This window comes from Agelaius phoeniceus, chromosome 1 (genome assembly GCF_051311805.1).
Source record: "Agelaius phoeniceus isolate bAgePho1 chromosome 1, bAgePho1.hap1, whole genome shotgun sequence".
Lineage (NCBI taxonomy): Eukaryota > Metazoa > Chordata > Aves > Passeriformes > Icteridae > Agelaius > Agelaius phoeniceus.
Window position 1 is genome coordinate 98,007,575 of NC_135265.1, and position 19,498 is coordinate 98,027,072.

At 39.4% G+C, this 19,498-nt stretch overlaps 1 protein-coding gene across 1 annotated transcript in view; it reads right to left on the reverse strand.

Annotated features, from left to right (window-relative positions):
* DOK6 (docking protein 6) overlaps positions 1-3,168 on the reverse strand; it is a 250,950-nt gene extending 247,782 nt beyond the window's left edge. The window contains exon 1 of the mRNA XM_054639325.2: positions 2,732-3,168. Coding sequence (XP_054495300.1) covers positions 2,732-2,797 — 66 coding nt within the window. The 5' untranslated portion in view covers positions 2,798-3,168. The remainder of the gene's footprint in view (positions 1-2,731) is intronic.
* Positions 3,169-19,498: the final 16,330 nt, after the last annotated feature.

The following is a 19,498-nucleotide window of genomic DNA, read 5'->3' on the forward strand; positions in this document are numbered from 1 at the left end:
TAGACACCTCAGCTCTCCAAGTTTTAATCAATCTGCTTTTCAGGAGACTTTGAAATATTCAAAGAATGTAGACTATTATGCCCAAAAAAACCTACCCAGTAACTTCCAGCGTGTAAGAATGAAACATAACATAGCAAGAGATAAAATTCTATTGCCATGTTTAAAAATTATCTTAGCATTAGTTTCCAGAACCTATAGCTCTCTTCCCTCTTCTCAGTACTTTTGGAGGTTAAAAATATTCATTTGCTAGCAGACATTTATATCCCTGAAAACTGATGTATTCACCTACATAATGATGGCTCCAGTGTAAGTCATTAAGGTTTGGACTTGGAGACAGACATAAAGGAAAAAAAGACACACTTTTAATGTTTCACTGGGTGAATAAAAATTGCATTAATTTAGATATTCAGTCACAAGAATCCAATTAGCTATGGATATATACACACATATTCATACCTTTGAACCATCACATTCATTTGAATTCTGATGCTATTTTCTATAAAATATAATCCCTTTTAAATTGTATTTAATAGATTTATTCAGATGTGCATTTCCATATGTCATATTTAAGCTTATACTACCACCTGCCTGAGGCTGTATAGTCTGAATTGTCACCCTCACACACTTCAGTAGGAGAAAAACCTCCACAGACACCATATAAACTATTTCCCTTCTGCTTAGTGTAGAGGTACCACAATCGTTATGACCATGGAAAGCATCTATGCAAAAAAAAAGTTTTATGTTTCTCCCTTAAAAAAATCAGATAACATCTCCAAAACAAAATATTCAAGCTACATAAGACATTCTGCAATGAAATATCACTCTCTTCACAATTTTTTTACACAGGTCAGCAAGTATCATCCAAGATTACTGCGATACGAACTCTACATTTGTTGCACGTATGACATAGACATGGATATATAAAAGTATCTGCAGACATTGAGATATGCATATACATAATTTCACACTTAAAGGACACTTGAGATGGCTTCAAAGCCAGATTTGCAAAGCAAATAGATTAACTCTTCTTCCAAATACTAACATCAAGGTGATGGGATACCATCATCTCTGTGCTTTGTGTTGGGCCCATCCAATAACACTGCTGAGCAGGGGAAAAACCGATGAGCAAAGGTTAAGCAGAGGACTGCCAGAAACAAACTGAGGCTTAGAAATTGCTTCTTCAGATAAGATTAATGCTTGACTGATGCACAGAGTGACTTTGGGGCTGCAAAATCATTAAGAGCATCCATTCTCTTTGAATTTACACCATCTCTCAAACATTTGTAGTTGAGGCTATTAAGGGATTGGACCAAACTTTCCTGTGCTCTTTTGAAATTAACAGCCCTGCCAAGTCACCAAAGTGCTCCAAAGGTCAATTCATGATTAGTCTCCCACCATCCTGCACACTGTGTCTGCAAGCAATGCACAGCATCTGGGGGGGGAAGGGAGACAGGGGGAGGAGGAGATAAATATTAGCACTGTGATAAGCTCACAGAGCACGACTTGGAGGAGGGCAGACTTCACATGGTCCCTGCTGTTACGTTTCAGGGGAAGCAAGGATCACCTCCCTGGAAGGCAGAGCTGGTAGAGACCCTGCACTTTTCTGCACACCTGAAGGAAAACTGGAAGAGTGAACACAAAGAACCTCAGACCTCCTCCCAGCCTCAGGCCAACAGGCACTTGGACCTTACAGGATTACTAGCAACATCAGTAGATGTGCAAACACGCAGTCCTGTTCGCTCACAAAGGGTAGGAGACAGCCCAAACCGATGATTCCCCACACCGACTGAAGTTTAGAAAATCCAGACCTCTGCACACACTCTGCTCCAACTTCACTGCCTTTTCAAGATCTGCTGCACCCCTTCAGGGAAAGTGCCCATGGCCAATCTGATAGCACACGCGGTGTCGCTGAGCATCCCGGTGGGCACTGCGAAGAGCCACCCCCACCTAAGAGACTGCCCCTAGCTTTAATCAGTGTCAGCCTCTGTATCTGCCTTTAGGTTCATGAGGCTGTCACCCCGCTGCCTCCCGGTCCATCCCCGGTGCGCTGCAGGCTCCCATTCCCCAGTCCCCCGTGCCCTAGGGCAGAGCACCATCACACCTCCAACCCTGCTTTTCTCTGTTACTCCGGTATCAGCAGAGTGTTTTCTGACCCTGCCCTGATTGAAAACATCCCCCTCCGAAATGGGAGCGATAGAGAAAGGGAGAATCTGTACACAAAGTTTACAGCTCCTGCTTGCGCCTTTCTCTCCCCACCCAAGCCCTTGCCGGAGGCAGCAAGGCGAGGGACCGGGGAGCGCAGGGACGGCCAAAGGGGAGTGCCAGCCCTGGGCTGGGGGACTCGAGGAGCACAGGGGCACGGGGCGCAGCTTTCCGCGGACAGTGACCCTGGCGGGCGATCGCTGAGAGGGAAGGGAGGAGCGGCGCCTTCCCGGAGAGGGGAGCAGCCGGCTCTCTCCGAGGCGCAATGGCAGCGCTCCCCCACCGACCCCTCCGGAGCCGGGAGCGAAGTCCAAGCGCCAGCAGCAGCACCGGCGGTAGCAGCACCAGAGGCAGCGGCAGCAGCCCCAGCGGCAGCAGCCCCAGCAGCAGCAGCCCCAGCAGCAGCAGGTCGCCGCGCCCCACGCTGGCAGCCCCGGCCCGGGGCACCACCGCCCCCCAGGCCGGCGAGGCGATGCCCAGCGCCTCGCCCCCACCCCGGGCAGCGCCGGCGAAGGGAAAAAGAACTCACCCCCAGCTTCCTGCTGCGGATTTTTACGTAGCCCTGCTTGACTATATCGTTAAAGTTGGAGGCCATGGCAAGCGCTGCCTGCTTCCTCCCGTCCGCGCCCGGAGTCCTCCGCCGCCGCCGCTGCCGTCGCCTCCTCCTCCTCCTTCTCTCCCGGGCCCTCCCGGGTGCCGCCGGCCGCTGGCTCCAGAGGCGCTTCTGGCATCCAGGCAGCGGCAGCCGCCGCGCTCCGCTCCGCCCGCGCCCCGCTCCTCCCGCGGCCGCTCCGCTCCGCTCCGCTCCGCACCGCCCCGCCGGGCGGGTGGCGGCCGCTCCGCCCCGCTCCGCTCCCCGCCGCCCCTCGCTGCCCCGCTCCGCCGCCGCCGCCCCTCGCCCAGCTCCGCTCCGCTCCGCCCGGCGGCGGCTTGGCGGCTGCCCGCGCCCAGGGCCGGGAGCGGGGCGGGGCGGAGCGGGGACACCGCCCCCGGCGCCGCGGCCGCGGAGCCGCCCCCAGCGCCGGCACTGCCCGCCGCCGGGGCCCCGGGGAGGGGCGCGGGGCGCCTCGGCCCGGCAGAGCCCGGGTATGGCACAGGGAGCACGGAGGGTGCTCTCCTCGGGCGCCCCGGTGTTGCCCACTTTTCTCCAGGCTGGCGGGTGGCTGCGGCCGTGGTATCCCGGCTCCGGTGAGAGATCCCTTCGGGAACACGGCCCGGGAGGGCATCTTTCAGCCTCCTGCATTCGGGAAGCCGCGTAGACAGACTCCTATCAGCAAACGCGGAACTGTTGGGTGTCAGTGCAACAAACTTAATGAAACAATGTCGAAGCTACAGAAGTGAAGGAAGAAAAAAAAAAACAAAACAAAGGCACAAATCCATCTAAAGTTGAAAAATTAGTTGTCACGCACAGGCTCTCCTCAGTGATGACCATGTGTTTAATTACTGCTCACTGTCGTGGACCTAGCAGAAGAATGACTTCTGAAGAAAATATAATGTTTAGGAGACATTAGAAAGGGAAAGAAACCCGAGGAAATTGTGTTTGATTTAGTTGCACGTAAAGTAGAAATGGACAAGAATGGATCCAAGCTGCTTGAGAAAGACAAACTACAGATATATGGGATTGACGAGATAGTGCATGACTATTGTTACATAAAATTGTGCTCAATAAACGCCTTCCGTGGAAAATGTTTGATTGGTATGATAAGCTTAACGAAAGCTTAATGTGCTCTTTTGCTAGATATCTACATTCTACTGTACCAATGCCCTGAAGTTTTCTGAAACAGGAATTTGCAGTATGCAGTGTGCTGCAGGCTGGGGTGATAGAGCATAATTCTGTAGTTGAAAGTTTGTTAGATTTATTTCTGATTTTCAAAATCAACAGACAACATTAAAGATTAGCCTCGCAGCAAATAGGAAAGATACAATCTAGAAAAATTATTACAGTGCTTGGGTGATGGAATTATAAGGAAAAACATTGTAACTTTATAAAACTACCTGTTTTAGACCTAAAAAGAGCTGTGTCCAGCTCTTGAGTCCTTAGCATAGAAAAGACATGGACCTGTTAGACAGGGACCAGAGGAGGGCCATGAACACAATCAGAGGGCTGGAAAATCTCTCCTATGAGGAAAGGCTGAGACAGCTGGGGTTGTTCAGCCTGGATAAGAGAAGGCTTCAGGGTGACCTAGTAGTACTCTTCCAGTACCTAAAGGATACTACTGAGTACAAAATTATTTTTGCTTGTTCACTATCAACTGGGTACAGTATCCCATTTAAAAATAACAAAACAAAACAGAATCTTAACGTCATGATCTTGCATCTTCATTGGCTGCTTTTAGATTTACATTCAAGTCTAATGAGTGTGAAAATTACAAGACTATGCCAAGAGAATTCCCTTTCCCTAGAATTACCCTTATTACTTGTTCCCAATCTTTTTCCTTAATTTAATAGCAATTAGTAAAGCATATGGAAGTTTACCTATCCATTTATTTTCTAGCAACTCAGTTCCCAATTACGCAAATTTTGAAACAACTACTAGGAATAGAGACTCTGCATTATTTTTATCCAAACAAAAACTTCTATATAATTATGCATTTTTAAATAGAAGATAAGGTCATCTGAAGGAATAGAGAAAAATACTTAGCCTATATATATAATTGTGGCTTCCTTGGTATTTCTAGTGACATGTCAAAAGGATGAGTTTGAACTACTCTTGGGCAGAATATTACTTCCTCCTTAATTTCTTTTTTAAAGATATGTCAAGTCAGAATATTCTGTGATTTTAAGGGAGAAAACTGGGTTATGCCTATGAGAGAATTCTTTCAAGACACCTTACCACATATTAAACAAAAGCTTTGTTCAAGATGAGACTAGTGATTGTTTAAAGTACAGAAAGCTCTTGAAGGATCAAAAAGGAGAGGAACATTTCCTTTCAATTGCCAACCAGAAAAGTACATAATCCTATTCAATTAACTGACAAAAAGACATTTTCCTTACAGATTAACCCTGAATGATTTGTAAGTTTGTAGAACTGGTTTCACATGCAGTCCCTGCCCCCTCTTCAGCACCTCTCACCTACACAAAAATGGATTTGTAGGATCTGAGAAAAATTATATGTGTTCTCAAACAGAGATAGAACTAATGCAATCTTTTAAATTTTTTTTTCTAATATGATTGCTCTGTTTGTCATTCAGAAAGAGCAGCAGTTTCAGATCACACAGCATTCCTGGGCACTCTTTAGTTTTCCAATTTCTGCAGTTAGGAGACAGCAGAATCTGTGTCACCTCCCTAACATGCATGTCTTGTCAGAACTCTACAGTGGAAAATTTCTTGCCAATGAAATTGAAGACAGTGCTACATTTCCAAAGGTAATCATCCATTTATTCTTAAGTATATTGTTTTATCATATAAAAAAACTGGAAAATTGTTTTGATTTATAATAATCATATAGCTAATAGTAATTTTCAACAGATTTTTCTCCAATTATTTATTATTTTTTCTGTATATTTCTTTAAAATCCATGTATGAATTGCATTGTTATTACTTGTTTTATTACAACAAAATACAACAAAAATACAATAAAGGGTAAGGAAAATATGTGTAAAAACGAAGCATTTTCATTCCACAGTCTCCAGAGTGTAAATTAGCTAGCCTGAGCTTATAAAATCATCAGTCTGATATTTATTTTCAGCTGCTTTGTATAGCACCAGACAGAATAATCAAATATTCATTTGCATATGAGTCCCATAGGCAGCTTGGGGCACAAATCCATAGCAAGGCCACTCTGAATCACAGGAATACAGACAAACTGTCTTGTTACTTCCCCACAAAAACACTTTTGTGTTCACATGACATGCATACATCGTATTTGCTGAGAAAGTCACAACTTACAAAGGAAGATTCCTCAAAGCAGTCTGCCCATGCTCTGTCTCTTCAGAAATCTCAGGAAGTCAAATGGTCTCAGAAACTCAACAGGTGCAAACTCAGTGGGCAGTGTCGGGGAAGACAGAGTGTGATTCCTTCTGAAGAATACATTGCCATGAATAAATGCCTTATATATTTGCAAAAATATGATGATTTTATATATGGCTGCTCGTGTGAAATCATTTGGAAAGGGAAATGATTCAGCAGGTAATCAAGTCACAAATTATTTCAAGCAGAGAAGTTAATTTCTGATCTACCTAACATAAGTGCAATCAAATCTAATACTATTTTGGACAGACAATATGTATTGCTGTTTGCCTCTGACAGAATAATTAATTTGAATGAAATTATCTTCACTTGTGCTTACTTGACAAAATGAACACATTTAGGCAGTATATATTTTAAATCTGAAATTATATGTCCACTGTTTGTGGATGATTCACATTCATGAATAATTTTCCAGTGATGGTTTTCAGTGTTTGAAGCTTCTAGCAGGGTGGACTTTTGCCACACTTGTCAAAGAGAAGCACAGAAAGGTCCTCTCAATCTCTAGCTGTTTCTCCCTCTACTTCCCTGACCAAATACCAGCCAAGACTAAAGGAAAAGCTCTAGTTAAAAGTTTATCAGAGAATGGCAGTTAGTATTTATTCAAGACACCTGATAAAAAGCATGTTCTTACCTAAAGGCTGTTTCCAATCTAAAATAAACAGTCATTTTTATTATGATAATAGAAATTTGCATAGGCAATGCCAAGAAAGAAACATTAGCTAATGTATTATTAATGTGTTGAAAGCATACCTTCAGCTAGGCTTCAGACAATTATTTTGCTCCAACCATAAATCACATACTAACCAGAGTCCTTTGTGAACTAGCATGAAATATAAATCATGTAGATAGACAATATTAAAAAACTATTGTTTTTCATGGGCATTGTAAAAAGCAAAGCCATTAGTTCCTGCATGAAACCACATACATATTTATTACTGGCTTTCTATCCAGTCCAATAGTACCTGTTTTTTTATCCCCCAACTATAGGGTAGATATCTAGGTTTGTACCTTACCCTGTTGCTTCCAACCAGAAAGGTAAATTTTAAAAAGTGTCATCTCCTCGTTTATAAAGTGACATATTATAGCTGATTAGTCTGGTTTTGGAGATCAGCAAAGGGAATATTTTCACCTCTGCTTTTCTGTCAGAGACAAAATCTCTGCTCCTCCAAGACTCCGACTTTGGACACAAATCATAATTCATGCTTTTGTCACTTTGCCCCAAACCAAGAAGTACTGTGGGTGTGACTGGGGGCCCCTGTGACTGTGTAGGCAAACTATCTTTATCTTGGCAGATGTGCTCTCTCAGAGGTAACTCCACCAGCCAGAGGCATTTCCCCAGATATCTGCCTCAGTCTGGTTTTGGAGAGCAAAAACCTGCAGCAGTGATATTAGAGGAATTTGTATACTGACTTTATCATAAAGGGCTTAGGCTGATATATTTGACCATGAAGTGTAATTATCCAAGAGAAAGGTGCTGAGTTTCTGCTTGTGGAGAAATAATGTTTCAAATTAAGGCAGCTAAATCTTAGGCAACCCATTAGACCTAATCCCCTTGCAAACAAATGTAGCTATAAAAACATTAATTTTCTGACTGGCTTCTGCCAATTTCTAAACATGAAACATGGTGAATAGCACATAAGCTTTCTATTTAAAATAATATGTTTGGTATTTTACCTAAAATACTCCAATAATCTGCAGACAGAGCTCCATGAAAACTTTTAGGGAATGAAATCCCATATTGTGTAAAAAATACTATTTTCCGTTATAATTATCTTAAAAGACTTGAATTAAAACTTAGTGCACTTAAGACTTAAGACAAACTTGAATTCTAATTCATCCAAGTTTTCTAGCATGTCTGCCATGGGAAGTCCTGCATTAAAAAATACTCCACCTATTTACTACCTTTCTTTTTGTTTTGTATGGGTTCTAGTCTATAAATAGTCAGAGTCACTGTCTGTTAATGAAAAGAACTGCAGTGGATCAAAAGCTACCAAATGCATTCTAAGCATGTTCTCTTCCTACCATCCCTCCTGTCTCATAAGGAAGTTATAATATTTGATTTTCCTATCTGGTTTTCCACCAATTCCATCCTCTCAGGTAGCATTTCAACCTGGTCTTCTGATGGAGTCTTCAAAAAGATACATTTCATTGCAAGCTTAACCTTGTGATATTGAGAATGAATGTAGAAAAGAGGTCTATTCACTTTATATTTCTTTTAATAGAAAGAACAATCTTTTACAAATGTGTGTACAGAAATATGCACAAGGGAAAAAAAAAAAAAGCCTACACCAAAAAATGTGGAAATAAAGAAGTAGGATAGAAATGTTAGTGGAAAAACCTTAAGAACAAGGAGAAAAGGGAGCGACACAAGGAAGTGTCTTAGTGCCAAATTTCACTGTCTAGGTCTTCCAAAACACAAGTGGAAGCTAGGACAGTATATCTTAGAATATTTTTGTTTTAGAGTTGACCCATCCGTTCCCCTTCTTACCCATTTGTGTGAGAGAAGACAGCAAGGGCCTGAGAAAATAGGAGGAAGATAGATCTGACTTAAATTCAAAGGAGACTTCAGCTTGAGCTAACAAAAAGAGAGGTGGAATCTAGCCAAAATTCTGAGCAACAAAATGTGATTATTCTTTAATATAGCCTTCATCACAAATTTTGTTGCTTTATTCTTTTTCTGTATTTTTGCTGTATTGTTGCAACTCCGTGTTTTAAGGAAACTGTTCTTATAGCCTTCAATTTTGTCTATTGAGAAGGCTGACTTTGGTGGTGATATGCAAACTAATGTATTTCATTAGGACAGCTGTGGTGGGTCTTTTGTTAAGACACAGGACTTCAAATGTTTTATTATCCAGCTTTTACCCCTAGTGCTCCAAAATATCCAAACATTGCCTCCTTTTGTAACTCTTGACCAGCTGGGAGGTGCCGGTGTGGAGATCTGAGAGAAATAAATTAACCAGAGTTGTGTAGGAAAGGTTTGGATGTGCAGGAAGGTCCTGGGAAACATGTCTAAGTAGGGACCATCCTTGAGAACATGCACAGGATCCTTATGCAGCTTGACACAGCCTTGCAGGCTGACCAGTCTGGTGGGAGTAAGAAAAATTGAAAGGTGGGTAGTAGCTTAGCTTAGAAATTCTGTGAAAACTGATGTCAGGTAAAGAGCACAGACTTGACTTGTCCTGTCAGTAAGGGAAGGCAAATAAATGTTCAACTATCACATATTCAGCATTGCTGTTATCTTCCAGTCAATCCTTTTGATCATACTTCTGGACTATACACAGTGTGAGTTTCCTATGTCCAGATGCTGCAGGAGACAGTGGGCAAGATGTAATTACTGAGGCCAGGATGTCTAATAGAGGAGAAAAATCACAGATTTCTAGCAGTTCAGAGTTCACTGGTTTTGTTCACAAAATGGTTTATTTAAAATCTACCTGCACTGATACCAGCCCCTAACACTGCAAGCAGCCCCTGCAGCCAAGAAAGGTGTCTGGATGCATCACTTTTCCAGGTATTCACAGCCTTCACTAGTTCAAAGAGTGGTCTTGGTGGATATCAGATATTTCAGAATATTGCAGTATTAGTGGCAGTGGAGGAGGCAAATCTCTGCCTCAGCATCACACCTCACATTATTTACATTACCACAAAATGTACTGAAGCTTTTGGGAGCAGGATGAGACACCTCCTTCAGCGGAGTGTACAAATGTTTGTTGGTCTGAGAACATCCTGGGTAACCATACCCCAAACCTGTGCATACTCCACTGTTGTATGAATGCATCTGGATTGACTCTAGGAAATAGATGTCAGATTTGCAGAGACATTCTGTGGTTGCTCTCAGTAACTTTTGCAGGAAAAGACTGGCACTCACAGAAGTATGAGATCATAGGGAGGTCTTACTTTTGTGGGAATGGCCCAGGATTATAATCTGGGGATTATACAGCATTTACATAATCCTGAACATGGCTGTGCCTTCAAATCCAGAGAGAAACCAAGCATCACTCTTTTGAAGTCTGCAGAAATCATGATTGCAGTCTGCCTTTTCCCTGGGCTGACACTGGCTTGTTCGGCTCTGCACAACCCCAGCAATTCCAGCTTGGGTCCCTTGCGTGGGTAGGTGGGGAGTGGCAGGAGGGAAAATCTATTTCAGTCTTCACAGCCATGTGCTTTGCCACTGGAAGTGGAGCTGTTTTTAATGTGTTACCAAATCGTCATCATCACCCTGCATTGCCTGCAATATCAGGTAGAGGAGGCGGTGGGCACTCCTTCAGGGAATGCACAGTGTAAAACATAAATATTTCCCTGTTTATCTTCAATCACATATGTGTATGATTTCACCACTTCATCTTACCTGAATACCTTTGCAGAATGGTTGAAAATTAACATCACAGACTTTCTGTAACTCTTTAGAAGTACTATGACATTGTGTACCTGGCTAATTCCCAATCCTTTATCCTTTAAGGTTAACATTTATTACTATTTTATTGTAGTTAATGTATTTTTCTTCCCTGTATAGAGCAGTTTAAGCTGCAGCTTGAGAAAATAGAAAATGGATGGACATTATTTAAAAAAATTGAATTTACAATTTTTTTTCTAGGTCAAATAGTTTAAAAAAGGCTTTTCAGATGATACAATTTTTCTCTGAAAAATTGCTCTCTTATCACATTTGAAAGAAAAAAATTGTGACATTTTAGGCTGAATGAGAAAATCTTCTCTAGCATGCATTCATTTGCTTCTAAATGTGCATGTTAGGATGTGTTCATGCACAAATAAATATAGGGTCCAAAGTGTAAATTATAATAAAACTGTTATCTGCTCTCTTGCCCTAACAGTGCAATAAAGCTCTTGTGTCTGTCTGTAAAATGGAGTTAAACATTTTATGAATGTTTAAATATCATTCAGGAATCCATCAGCATCTGACTTATTTGACTTCAATTTTTTTGTTGTTTCTCTTAAACTTCAATTTAGTTATACAGACCTGGGCACCTAGCTCATTCTTTTGTTGCAAACATAGTAATTTTAAAGGAGTACTCTCCACGAACCTACCAGTTTGAAGCACTAAATGTATTTTCAGGCAATGGTAATAATTTGATAGAAGCTTCTGGGTTGACCATTTGTGACTGTCAATTTGTGAATTCTATTACTTGCCTATCATCTTTTATTAGAAGGTGATTTTAAGGTTTGCTTTTTGCTGCCTGTATTTTTCTTTCTTTTTTTTTGCTACAAATGACCCTAGTTTTACCTTTTAAATATGACAGACTATTTTAATCAGGAGCCAGCATTATTCTTCATTTCCAAGTTGAGATAATTGCAACTGTTACACAATTTCCAGTATTATCTTTATTGAAAACTGAGATTTTTTTTTCTTCCTCCTATGGATCTGAAATTCATACTCTAAGACCAGCACTTTCTGGAATTACTCCTTTTCTGGAAGTCTTTTTTAGCTAGAAAATATTTATTTATTAAAGTTTGGTACTCTTTTATAGTCCCCAGCTTGTTAATTTCAAACATAGTGAAGAAGTTTGCTACAAATAGCATATTTATTTCATCCTCCATGAAGGTCATGGTGGTTTGAAGTGACAACAAGCACAGTGGTGGTTAGGCATCTGCCAAGATTAAAAAGAAGGGGAACTTAAAACAAGGCTTTTGAATTACATCACTCTTGATCTTTTCCCAGAACTCAATAAATATATATTAATAGTGGGTATGAGATTGTAGGTGGTGTTTTCAGAGCCTGGTGGGCAGTAGAACAACCCTAAATGTGGGTGACATAATAACCTTAACAACTAGATGACTTTACATTGAAAAGATCCCAATTAATTCTTCATAGCTGCTTTGCTGATTCCATTACTGACTGGTCACACTAAGATTATTAAGGAAAGTTAAAGCAGAAAGCCACCTAAGCAGAAATCAAGTGAAAAATTCAACATTCTCTCTCCTTCAAATCAGAAAAGTTATTTGTTTACCTTCTGTGCTTTAACGGAGACCAGAAAAGATGGGCGTATAACCCCCAGAAATATCATTTTGGTTAAACCTTTGAAGAAAGACCTTCAAACTCATTCAGTGTATCCTCTAGATCTTATTTAATATTCCTTTTGTAAGAGTATTATTTAATACATTAAGCTATCAATTTTACTTGCTACACACAGGCACAAAAATATTAACTATAGATCAGCTTTGATTGTAATGGCTTTACTATTATTGCAGCTAAGTTTTGTGTTTCACTTCCAATTAAAAACATATCTCACAACCAATAACATTCTACCTTTGACAAAATACTATGTTTTGGGATTTTTTTTTTAATTTTAAACTTAACCAACAAATTCACTGCTATTTATTCTGAGGGAGTCTGGTACTCAGAATAGTTTCTATAGATAAGTATGCTGACAGAAAATTACCTTCTAATAATAAAACGTCATAGACATCTGAAACTAAATCTTCCCTGCTCTGCAATATGGAAACTTCTAATTTAGGTCCACAGTAGGTAATTGATAAAGGCAAGTTTCACACACTTTCTTCACTCCAACCCCATGCTCTTATTGTCATCATACCATCCCAACCAATGAAAAGAAATGGAAAACGAACTCTCTTTTTCACTCCTACCCTATTTAAAGGAAAATCAGTGAAATAATCTTGTTTACTGCTTAGTATTAGAAGCACTGATTTTTTTAATTATTTTTTTTTTAATGAAGAAAGGTGAAAGATAGCATCTTGACAGAGCCCAATAGAAGCAGCCAGAGATGAAGAAGTCATCAACAGTCTTAGGAAGCTTCATGCCTCTGCATAGAGCTGGGTCAGTGCAGAAGTGAGAAATACACAGTCTGATCTTCAGCATTCCCTTACAAAACCAATGACATTAGGTTTTCATGGAGAAAGTACACGTAATAGCAGGACATAGGAATGTCAGTTGAAAACCATAAAAATATAAAACCTACTTATGTATCATCAAAAAGATGTACAGTGCTACATGAAGCTAAGAAGAAAACCTCACCATTTCAAAATCTTCCTGGAGATATGCTCGTGCTCTGGAGAGAGACTGACCATAAGTTTTAATTGCTGGCATTTTTCATTCTAGGCTTTCTAAATCAAGGAATGTCTAACAAGTGTTCAATGGCTCTGTGACATTGGGTCAAACTCTAAAAAAAGGTAACAGAGGATCTCCTCTGAATACTCCCAAAAATTGCTTAAGATCATTGACATGTAACTAGCCAGGTATTCAGAAAATCTACATGGAGATCCTGAAAGCAACAAAAAAAAATCAAACCTTTGTTAGGATGTAGTCACAGTGTGGTGTCAGAGGAAGGAATCTCTTCACACTTTCCTGTTTTCTTATAAGGCATAAACAGTTTGGGTTTTGCAAAGGACTGAATGGGCAGGTCCAACGTATGAACTAGCTCTTTTACTAGTTTTTCTCTAATCTTGTAAAAAAGGTTGAAATGTATAAGCTGGCTTTCTTCTTTTTATTGCATTTTTTTATGGTTTGTTCAATTTTTTTCCTTCTATTTAACAGTTATATAATGCTTTGACATAATTTTCCTGATGCATTTTAAACAACCTATGTACTTATATATAGATTTATATGTGTGTATATATTTATATGTATTAATACCTTCCTAAGGATCACGTCTTACTACAGCTCAGCCATACAGCAGCAGGTGAAAATCTCTCTCTCTCTCTGCTCCACAGCAGTTGCAAAGCCCTGTAGTGCTCTACCATATCTCTTTCTAATAAAGCTGTGCATCTGGAGGCCTATTCTGCTGTCACCGGTGTGTATGAATGCATTTGGGTTTTGAGTGGGTCTAATGTCTAACTTACAAAAAGATAATTCCACTTACATGCTGAAAAATGTGCTGTCCCTCATTTATGTCCTATGTAGGAAGCTACTGAGGACTTTTGCCTGGTAGATTTCCCTTTAGGTTATGGGATTTTTTTTGCCTTGCATGTTTGCATAAGAAATAAACCTATTTTATAGAGATGCTTTGAGAAAGAAGGACCAAACAGGACTTCTTTTAATCTATTGGCACTATTTTTTTCAGCTTTTCAATGTTTTTTTATTTGTTAGTTGCTTTTTAATAGTGAATGACATATTCTTTCTTGTGTCAAGGTCTGAGTTCAGAAAATCTTTTCCTGAATATTATAATAGTAGCTTGTTAGAGCTTATATATTCAAAATGTCTGATGCTTTCCAATTTGAAGTTCTTCAAAATGTCCACATTTCTGCTATTTGCTGCAGACTGGCGAGCTTGAAGGGAGGAAATCTGTGCAGCTGACAAGGCTGAATTTTCTCTTTTTGTGGAATCACATTCACATTTGACTGAAGGTACAAAGAAATGAAATGTGTCTTCTCTTAACTTGTGTTTTTCAGGCAAAAATCTTGGCTGCATGCTAAATTCACCCTGGCACGTTCCCAGGCCAGGTTTATCCCACTGCTAAGCAATGTAGAAAGCAGCCACACCAGGCTGCCTGGAAGCACCCCATTACTGCAAAAGCAGGAGAAGGAAGAGAATTGAGCGAAGGATTTGGAGATGACAGAATTCAGATTGATTACACAGTCCTCAAGTCACCTCTTTCCTCAAGTGCTTGGTAGTGCAGCCTTCAGTTACTTGGCATGTTATGGATTTTCATAGGGGGTTTTTGATTGTCCTTGGACTACGTGCAATGACAGGGAGTTGTACCTTGCCTTAACTTTCAAACATTTCACTCTGTAACCTGAAGAACACGGGGCTGATACAGAGCAAATGAATGCAAGCATTGGCTTATGTTCACATTTTTAACAAGGCTTTGAAAAGGAACTCTGAATCAGTGCATCAGATACTGGTGCAAAATAATTTAATTATGATTTAAATTTTTTTCTGTATTTCCCCCGCTTTATAGTTTTATTGTTTTACAGCTCTATAATCTATAGTTTTACTGCTAAGATTTTTTCCAGTCATATTTTCCATGAAAAAGCATTCCAGAAACTTCTGTTTCCAGTTTTTCCCCCAGTGTGATGAGAGAACAAAAGTCCACTATTATTCTTCCAAAAATCTATGTGCAAAGGAAGTCAACAGGATATTAAAGTATGCATAAGAAATAGAAAAATTTCTTCTGAGACCTAGGGATTTGGGTAAAAAGTTGAGTTTTTAAGAGCTTCTGTTCATTCTCTACTGCATCCATTCTAGATTGCATTTACTTTAAGCTCTGCCTAATTTTGAGAAGATCAAAGCATGAACATTAATTACCCTACTGCATAATTCAATTGAGCATTACTACAGAAGTTTTTTTTTGCCTGTATTGAACTTACTAGTGTGAAAGAAGTGACTTAAAATCCTAATTTAAATATGTCATTGGTCAGTTTAAACATAGAATAAGACTCCCTGAAGTAACGTGAAGGAATGTGAAAACAGAAGACTTCTTAATATTTGACTTCTTTTGTGTCTCTTACACATTACATGTTTTGACTTTAATACTGTCCTAACCTTGAACAAAGTGAAACTTGTACAGCAGCATAGGTTAATATTAGCCACGCAGTAGTACAATAAATCACAAAAATGGGCATGGACTTTCATGTTCAAGGCCTAAAACTTTTCATTTCTCAAGGTGAACAGTCAGAACAGAACAATTCACCTCTTAAGAATTTATAAAAAATTTATAACAAACTTTAAGAACTTTTTATATGCAAATTTGGCAGACAGCTCTGCTCTCTGTTCATTATGAGTATCTGATTTTAAAGCTTTTATTTAGATGCAACATCCATTTACTGTGATAATTCAATATTATTTCCTATAGAGAGAGTAATGCAAGAAAGTGTTATTAGAAGTTTTGATAAAAATAAGCATATTTTCTGATTATTTATTTTAAATATAGAAATAACACTTTGGTGGAAAAAGTCTCTTAAGAATAACTACTACACTTTTCACAATATAAAACTTGTAACAAAAGGGTTATAGCCAAAATAACGAAAATTTAAAAACAACTAATCTTTTAAAATGTTGACATTTTTTACTTTCAATCTGCTCCATCAATGGCAAGCTGGGAAAAAAACCCAAAGCAATCAACCAACCAACCAAACAAACAAAAAACCACTTTGTTCCAAAGATTTTTCAGTCTTTCAGTTTTAGCCCCAGTGGACCATGATGTCCTCTTCATACTAAGGAAGATTGAGAAAATGATACTTTGATATGTAAACTGAGTAGACCCTAACCAACAAAACAACGTTAAATTCAGTCTTTCCAGACCTAAGAACACAAGCCTTCCAGTCTGTTGGATAATACAAGAACTGGTATTTAATTTTTTTGGAGGTTGGGGTGAGAAAAAAGAGAATAACTGAAATAGCATTAAATTGATTCGTTAAGTTAATTGAGCAACTTGGATAAGGATTCATTCTTATTTTTGTCTGGCATAGCTTACATTCATAGCAGCCTGCCAAGAACCACAGGAATAAGCCTTTATAATACAAAAACAAGAGTGTTTATTTTCTTAATAAGAATAAAGTATTACTTTTTAATTTAAATGATTGTATGTAGATAACACAATTAGATTGGTCTCTTTCAGATTACTGCAGCCATTTAACATCCCTTTTAACATTTGGAGGTGGGAGGGATCTTGCAATGACTTAAATCTGAAATGGTGAAAGTAGACCTGGAAAGCTCCCTGATAGTGCCACTTAGGGATACATTGTGGTGGAGCTGAAGAGAGCAAGAACAGAAAAGCTTTGAGCAGTTAGATGGAAGAAAAAGAGACATGCAAACTGCAATAGAGTCATATTGTCTAAAAGTATTCAGAATATAATGTTAGGAGAAGTGAAAATCAGTACCATCTCACCACGCCCTCAGAGAGCCCACATTTCAAATTTGTCCAAGAAAAGAGAGAGTTAACTCTCAGTATATGTGAAGTCCATCTGGAGCAGACAAGGCACATGGAACTGCTGCAGTGGAGATGTGCCCTCTGTCTCTGTCAGGTGTTACTGTGTTCAGACTCACCAGATATTCACACAAGCAGTGAGTGCCAAGGTAACCAGAGACTCTCAACAAACCAACATGGAATGAGAACTGAGCAGAAATTTTAATAATATTAATGGTTTTGCAAAGACTTCAGCAAAAGCGTGCAATAAGCATACCATTATTGGATGGACATTTTGGGTGCTGCATTTCTTTGAATGGCAATTTGGTTTTGTTTCAAAAACAGTCCATGATGCCAGAGTCGTCTCTATGACAAAAGGAATGGGACTTTGCCCATAATTTGATGACAAAGACACAAGAAAAAAAGAAATTGCGTGGAGAAGGAGGTTTACTGGGAGTACTGACTAAAGCTGCTTTTGAAAGCCAAGTGTATTTCTGAGAGAAGTTGATAAGCATTGAATGTAATTCTCTCTTTCTCATTGGACCATCTTCTGTAAATTTCTTCATGTAACTCAGCTACAGACAAACTGTCCTGGAGAAAGGGATTTAGTGTGTGCCTATAGGATAAGAGCAGTGGCAGGTTATGAGAGAACCTATGTGATTGGCAGGCTGACCAGCACAGTTGGAGAAGGTAATTGCTTAAAAAGAATACGTGCTAATATTTTTTTTTGCTGTGAAAGAGGAGTGGGGGAAGAGGGGAGAGTGGTAAGTGGTTGAAGGGGAAAGCTGAGAATACCTTATCTTTATTAATTCTTTTTCTCTATTTTTTTTTTGGTTCTGTTTTGACCAATAGGACTTTGATACCACCTGGCATACGACAGCTATGATTCTCTGTTTATGTATTGTCTATTCTAAGTGCATTATACAAGTAATTTAAATCTTTTAGACAGAAAGATTATCCACAAGACACTTTCTAGAAGAACCTTGAAGAAAATTATAGATGGGTAAACTACAGACAAATAAAACAATTGATGGGGTTTTTTTCAGTTCAGAGGCCAAATGCAAGCAAAAAGAAAGGGGGGAGGGAGAAATCTGCTTTGAGTGAAATGAAGTAGGAAATGGCAATCAAAGGGATGGAATTGCCCAGTGGGAAGGGTAGACTGAAGGCAGACATGTTACATACTGACCCTTCACAGCATTCCAAAATAAAATATATAATGAATTCTACATGAAGAAGCAGTACAAGGAAAAAAAAAAAAACAAAAAACAACCCAACAAGTTATAGAAGAAACATCTGAAATTTGCTACATTTTGCAGGTCCTGAACTGGTTTGTTGTGTTGCTGGTGATGAGATTTGAGAGTATTTTATTGTAAAAATGAAACTACGTTTTCCTTTAGAGGAAGTAGTTATTTTCTTCTTTCAGAAGAAAGTTTTAGGCAGCGTTTTTTTTACACAATTTCAGAAACACATTATCCTGATGTTGAAAAGTTACAATCGGAGTCTCTGAAATCATCTCATTCACATCTCTCCCTGCTTTTTGTTAAAACTCAATGCAGGTTCAACTTTTATCAGCTCACAAAGGTGGTGTAAAATGAGAACAGTACACTGAGCTACCACCGTAGCGCTGAAGGTACTCAGAAGTGAAAAAGCAAGTGTGCTAGTTTTTGTACAGACAAGCCTCCAACACTGTCTTCCTCCTCCACGACTGAGAGCAAAGGAGCACCACATATTTCAAGGGTGCTTCCTACAGCACCATTCATGCCACCAGACTCCATTAAGAACATTTGTAACTCATTCCTTGTAGGGAAGTAATGTACAATGTTACTCAAAATCTCCATTTAGGAAAATGGAATAATTAATATTTTTGTTCTGACATCATACTTATCTGCAAGATCTATTCCATTCCAAGATTACTGAGTGGTCTTCTATTAAGATTCTCAACTTTTTATTGGAAGCTAAAGTAACTAATTCCTAGTTAAGAAAAGCATAAAGAACAGTGTGAACCAACAAGATACAGTCTCATTATACAATACATACACAAATGCAATTTCAAATACAATACTGTTTGATCATATGAGATCTTTCTTGCAAATGAAGGGATTTTTGTCACTGTATATCCCAGCTGACTTTATTTTGAACATCAATGATAACCTAGTGTAGTACCAACAGCTCTAAATAACTAACTACCCTTAGAGTCCTCTAGGAAATTTGTACTTTTTGCTTTCTGCAGCATTCAGTCTGGGCAGTGTCTTTGGTCTGCATGCACCTCTGTACTCTTCATGCTTGGGGAGCCATATCACCTGTCTCATTCCCCATTGCTGTCTTAAAGATCTCACACAGGGCCCCTGTTTTCATTAAGAAAACTCAGTCAAACCTGTAGGAGACTCAGAAAACCTATACAGCTTACCCTCTCCTCTAGCCTCTGAATAAGCAGAACTCAGGTTGTTCTTCATAGATAGCTTCATAAACACATTAAAAACATAAGAAATGTTTCTCTACATAAGAAACATTTC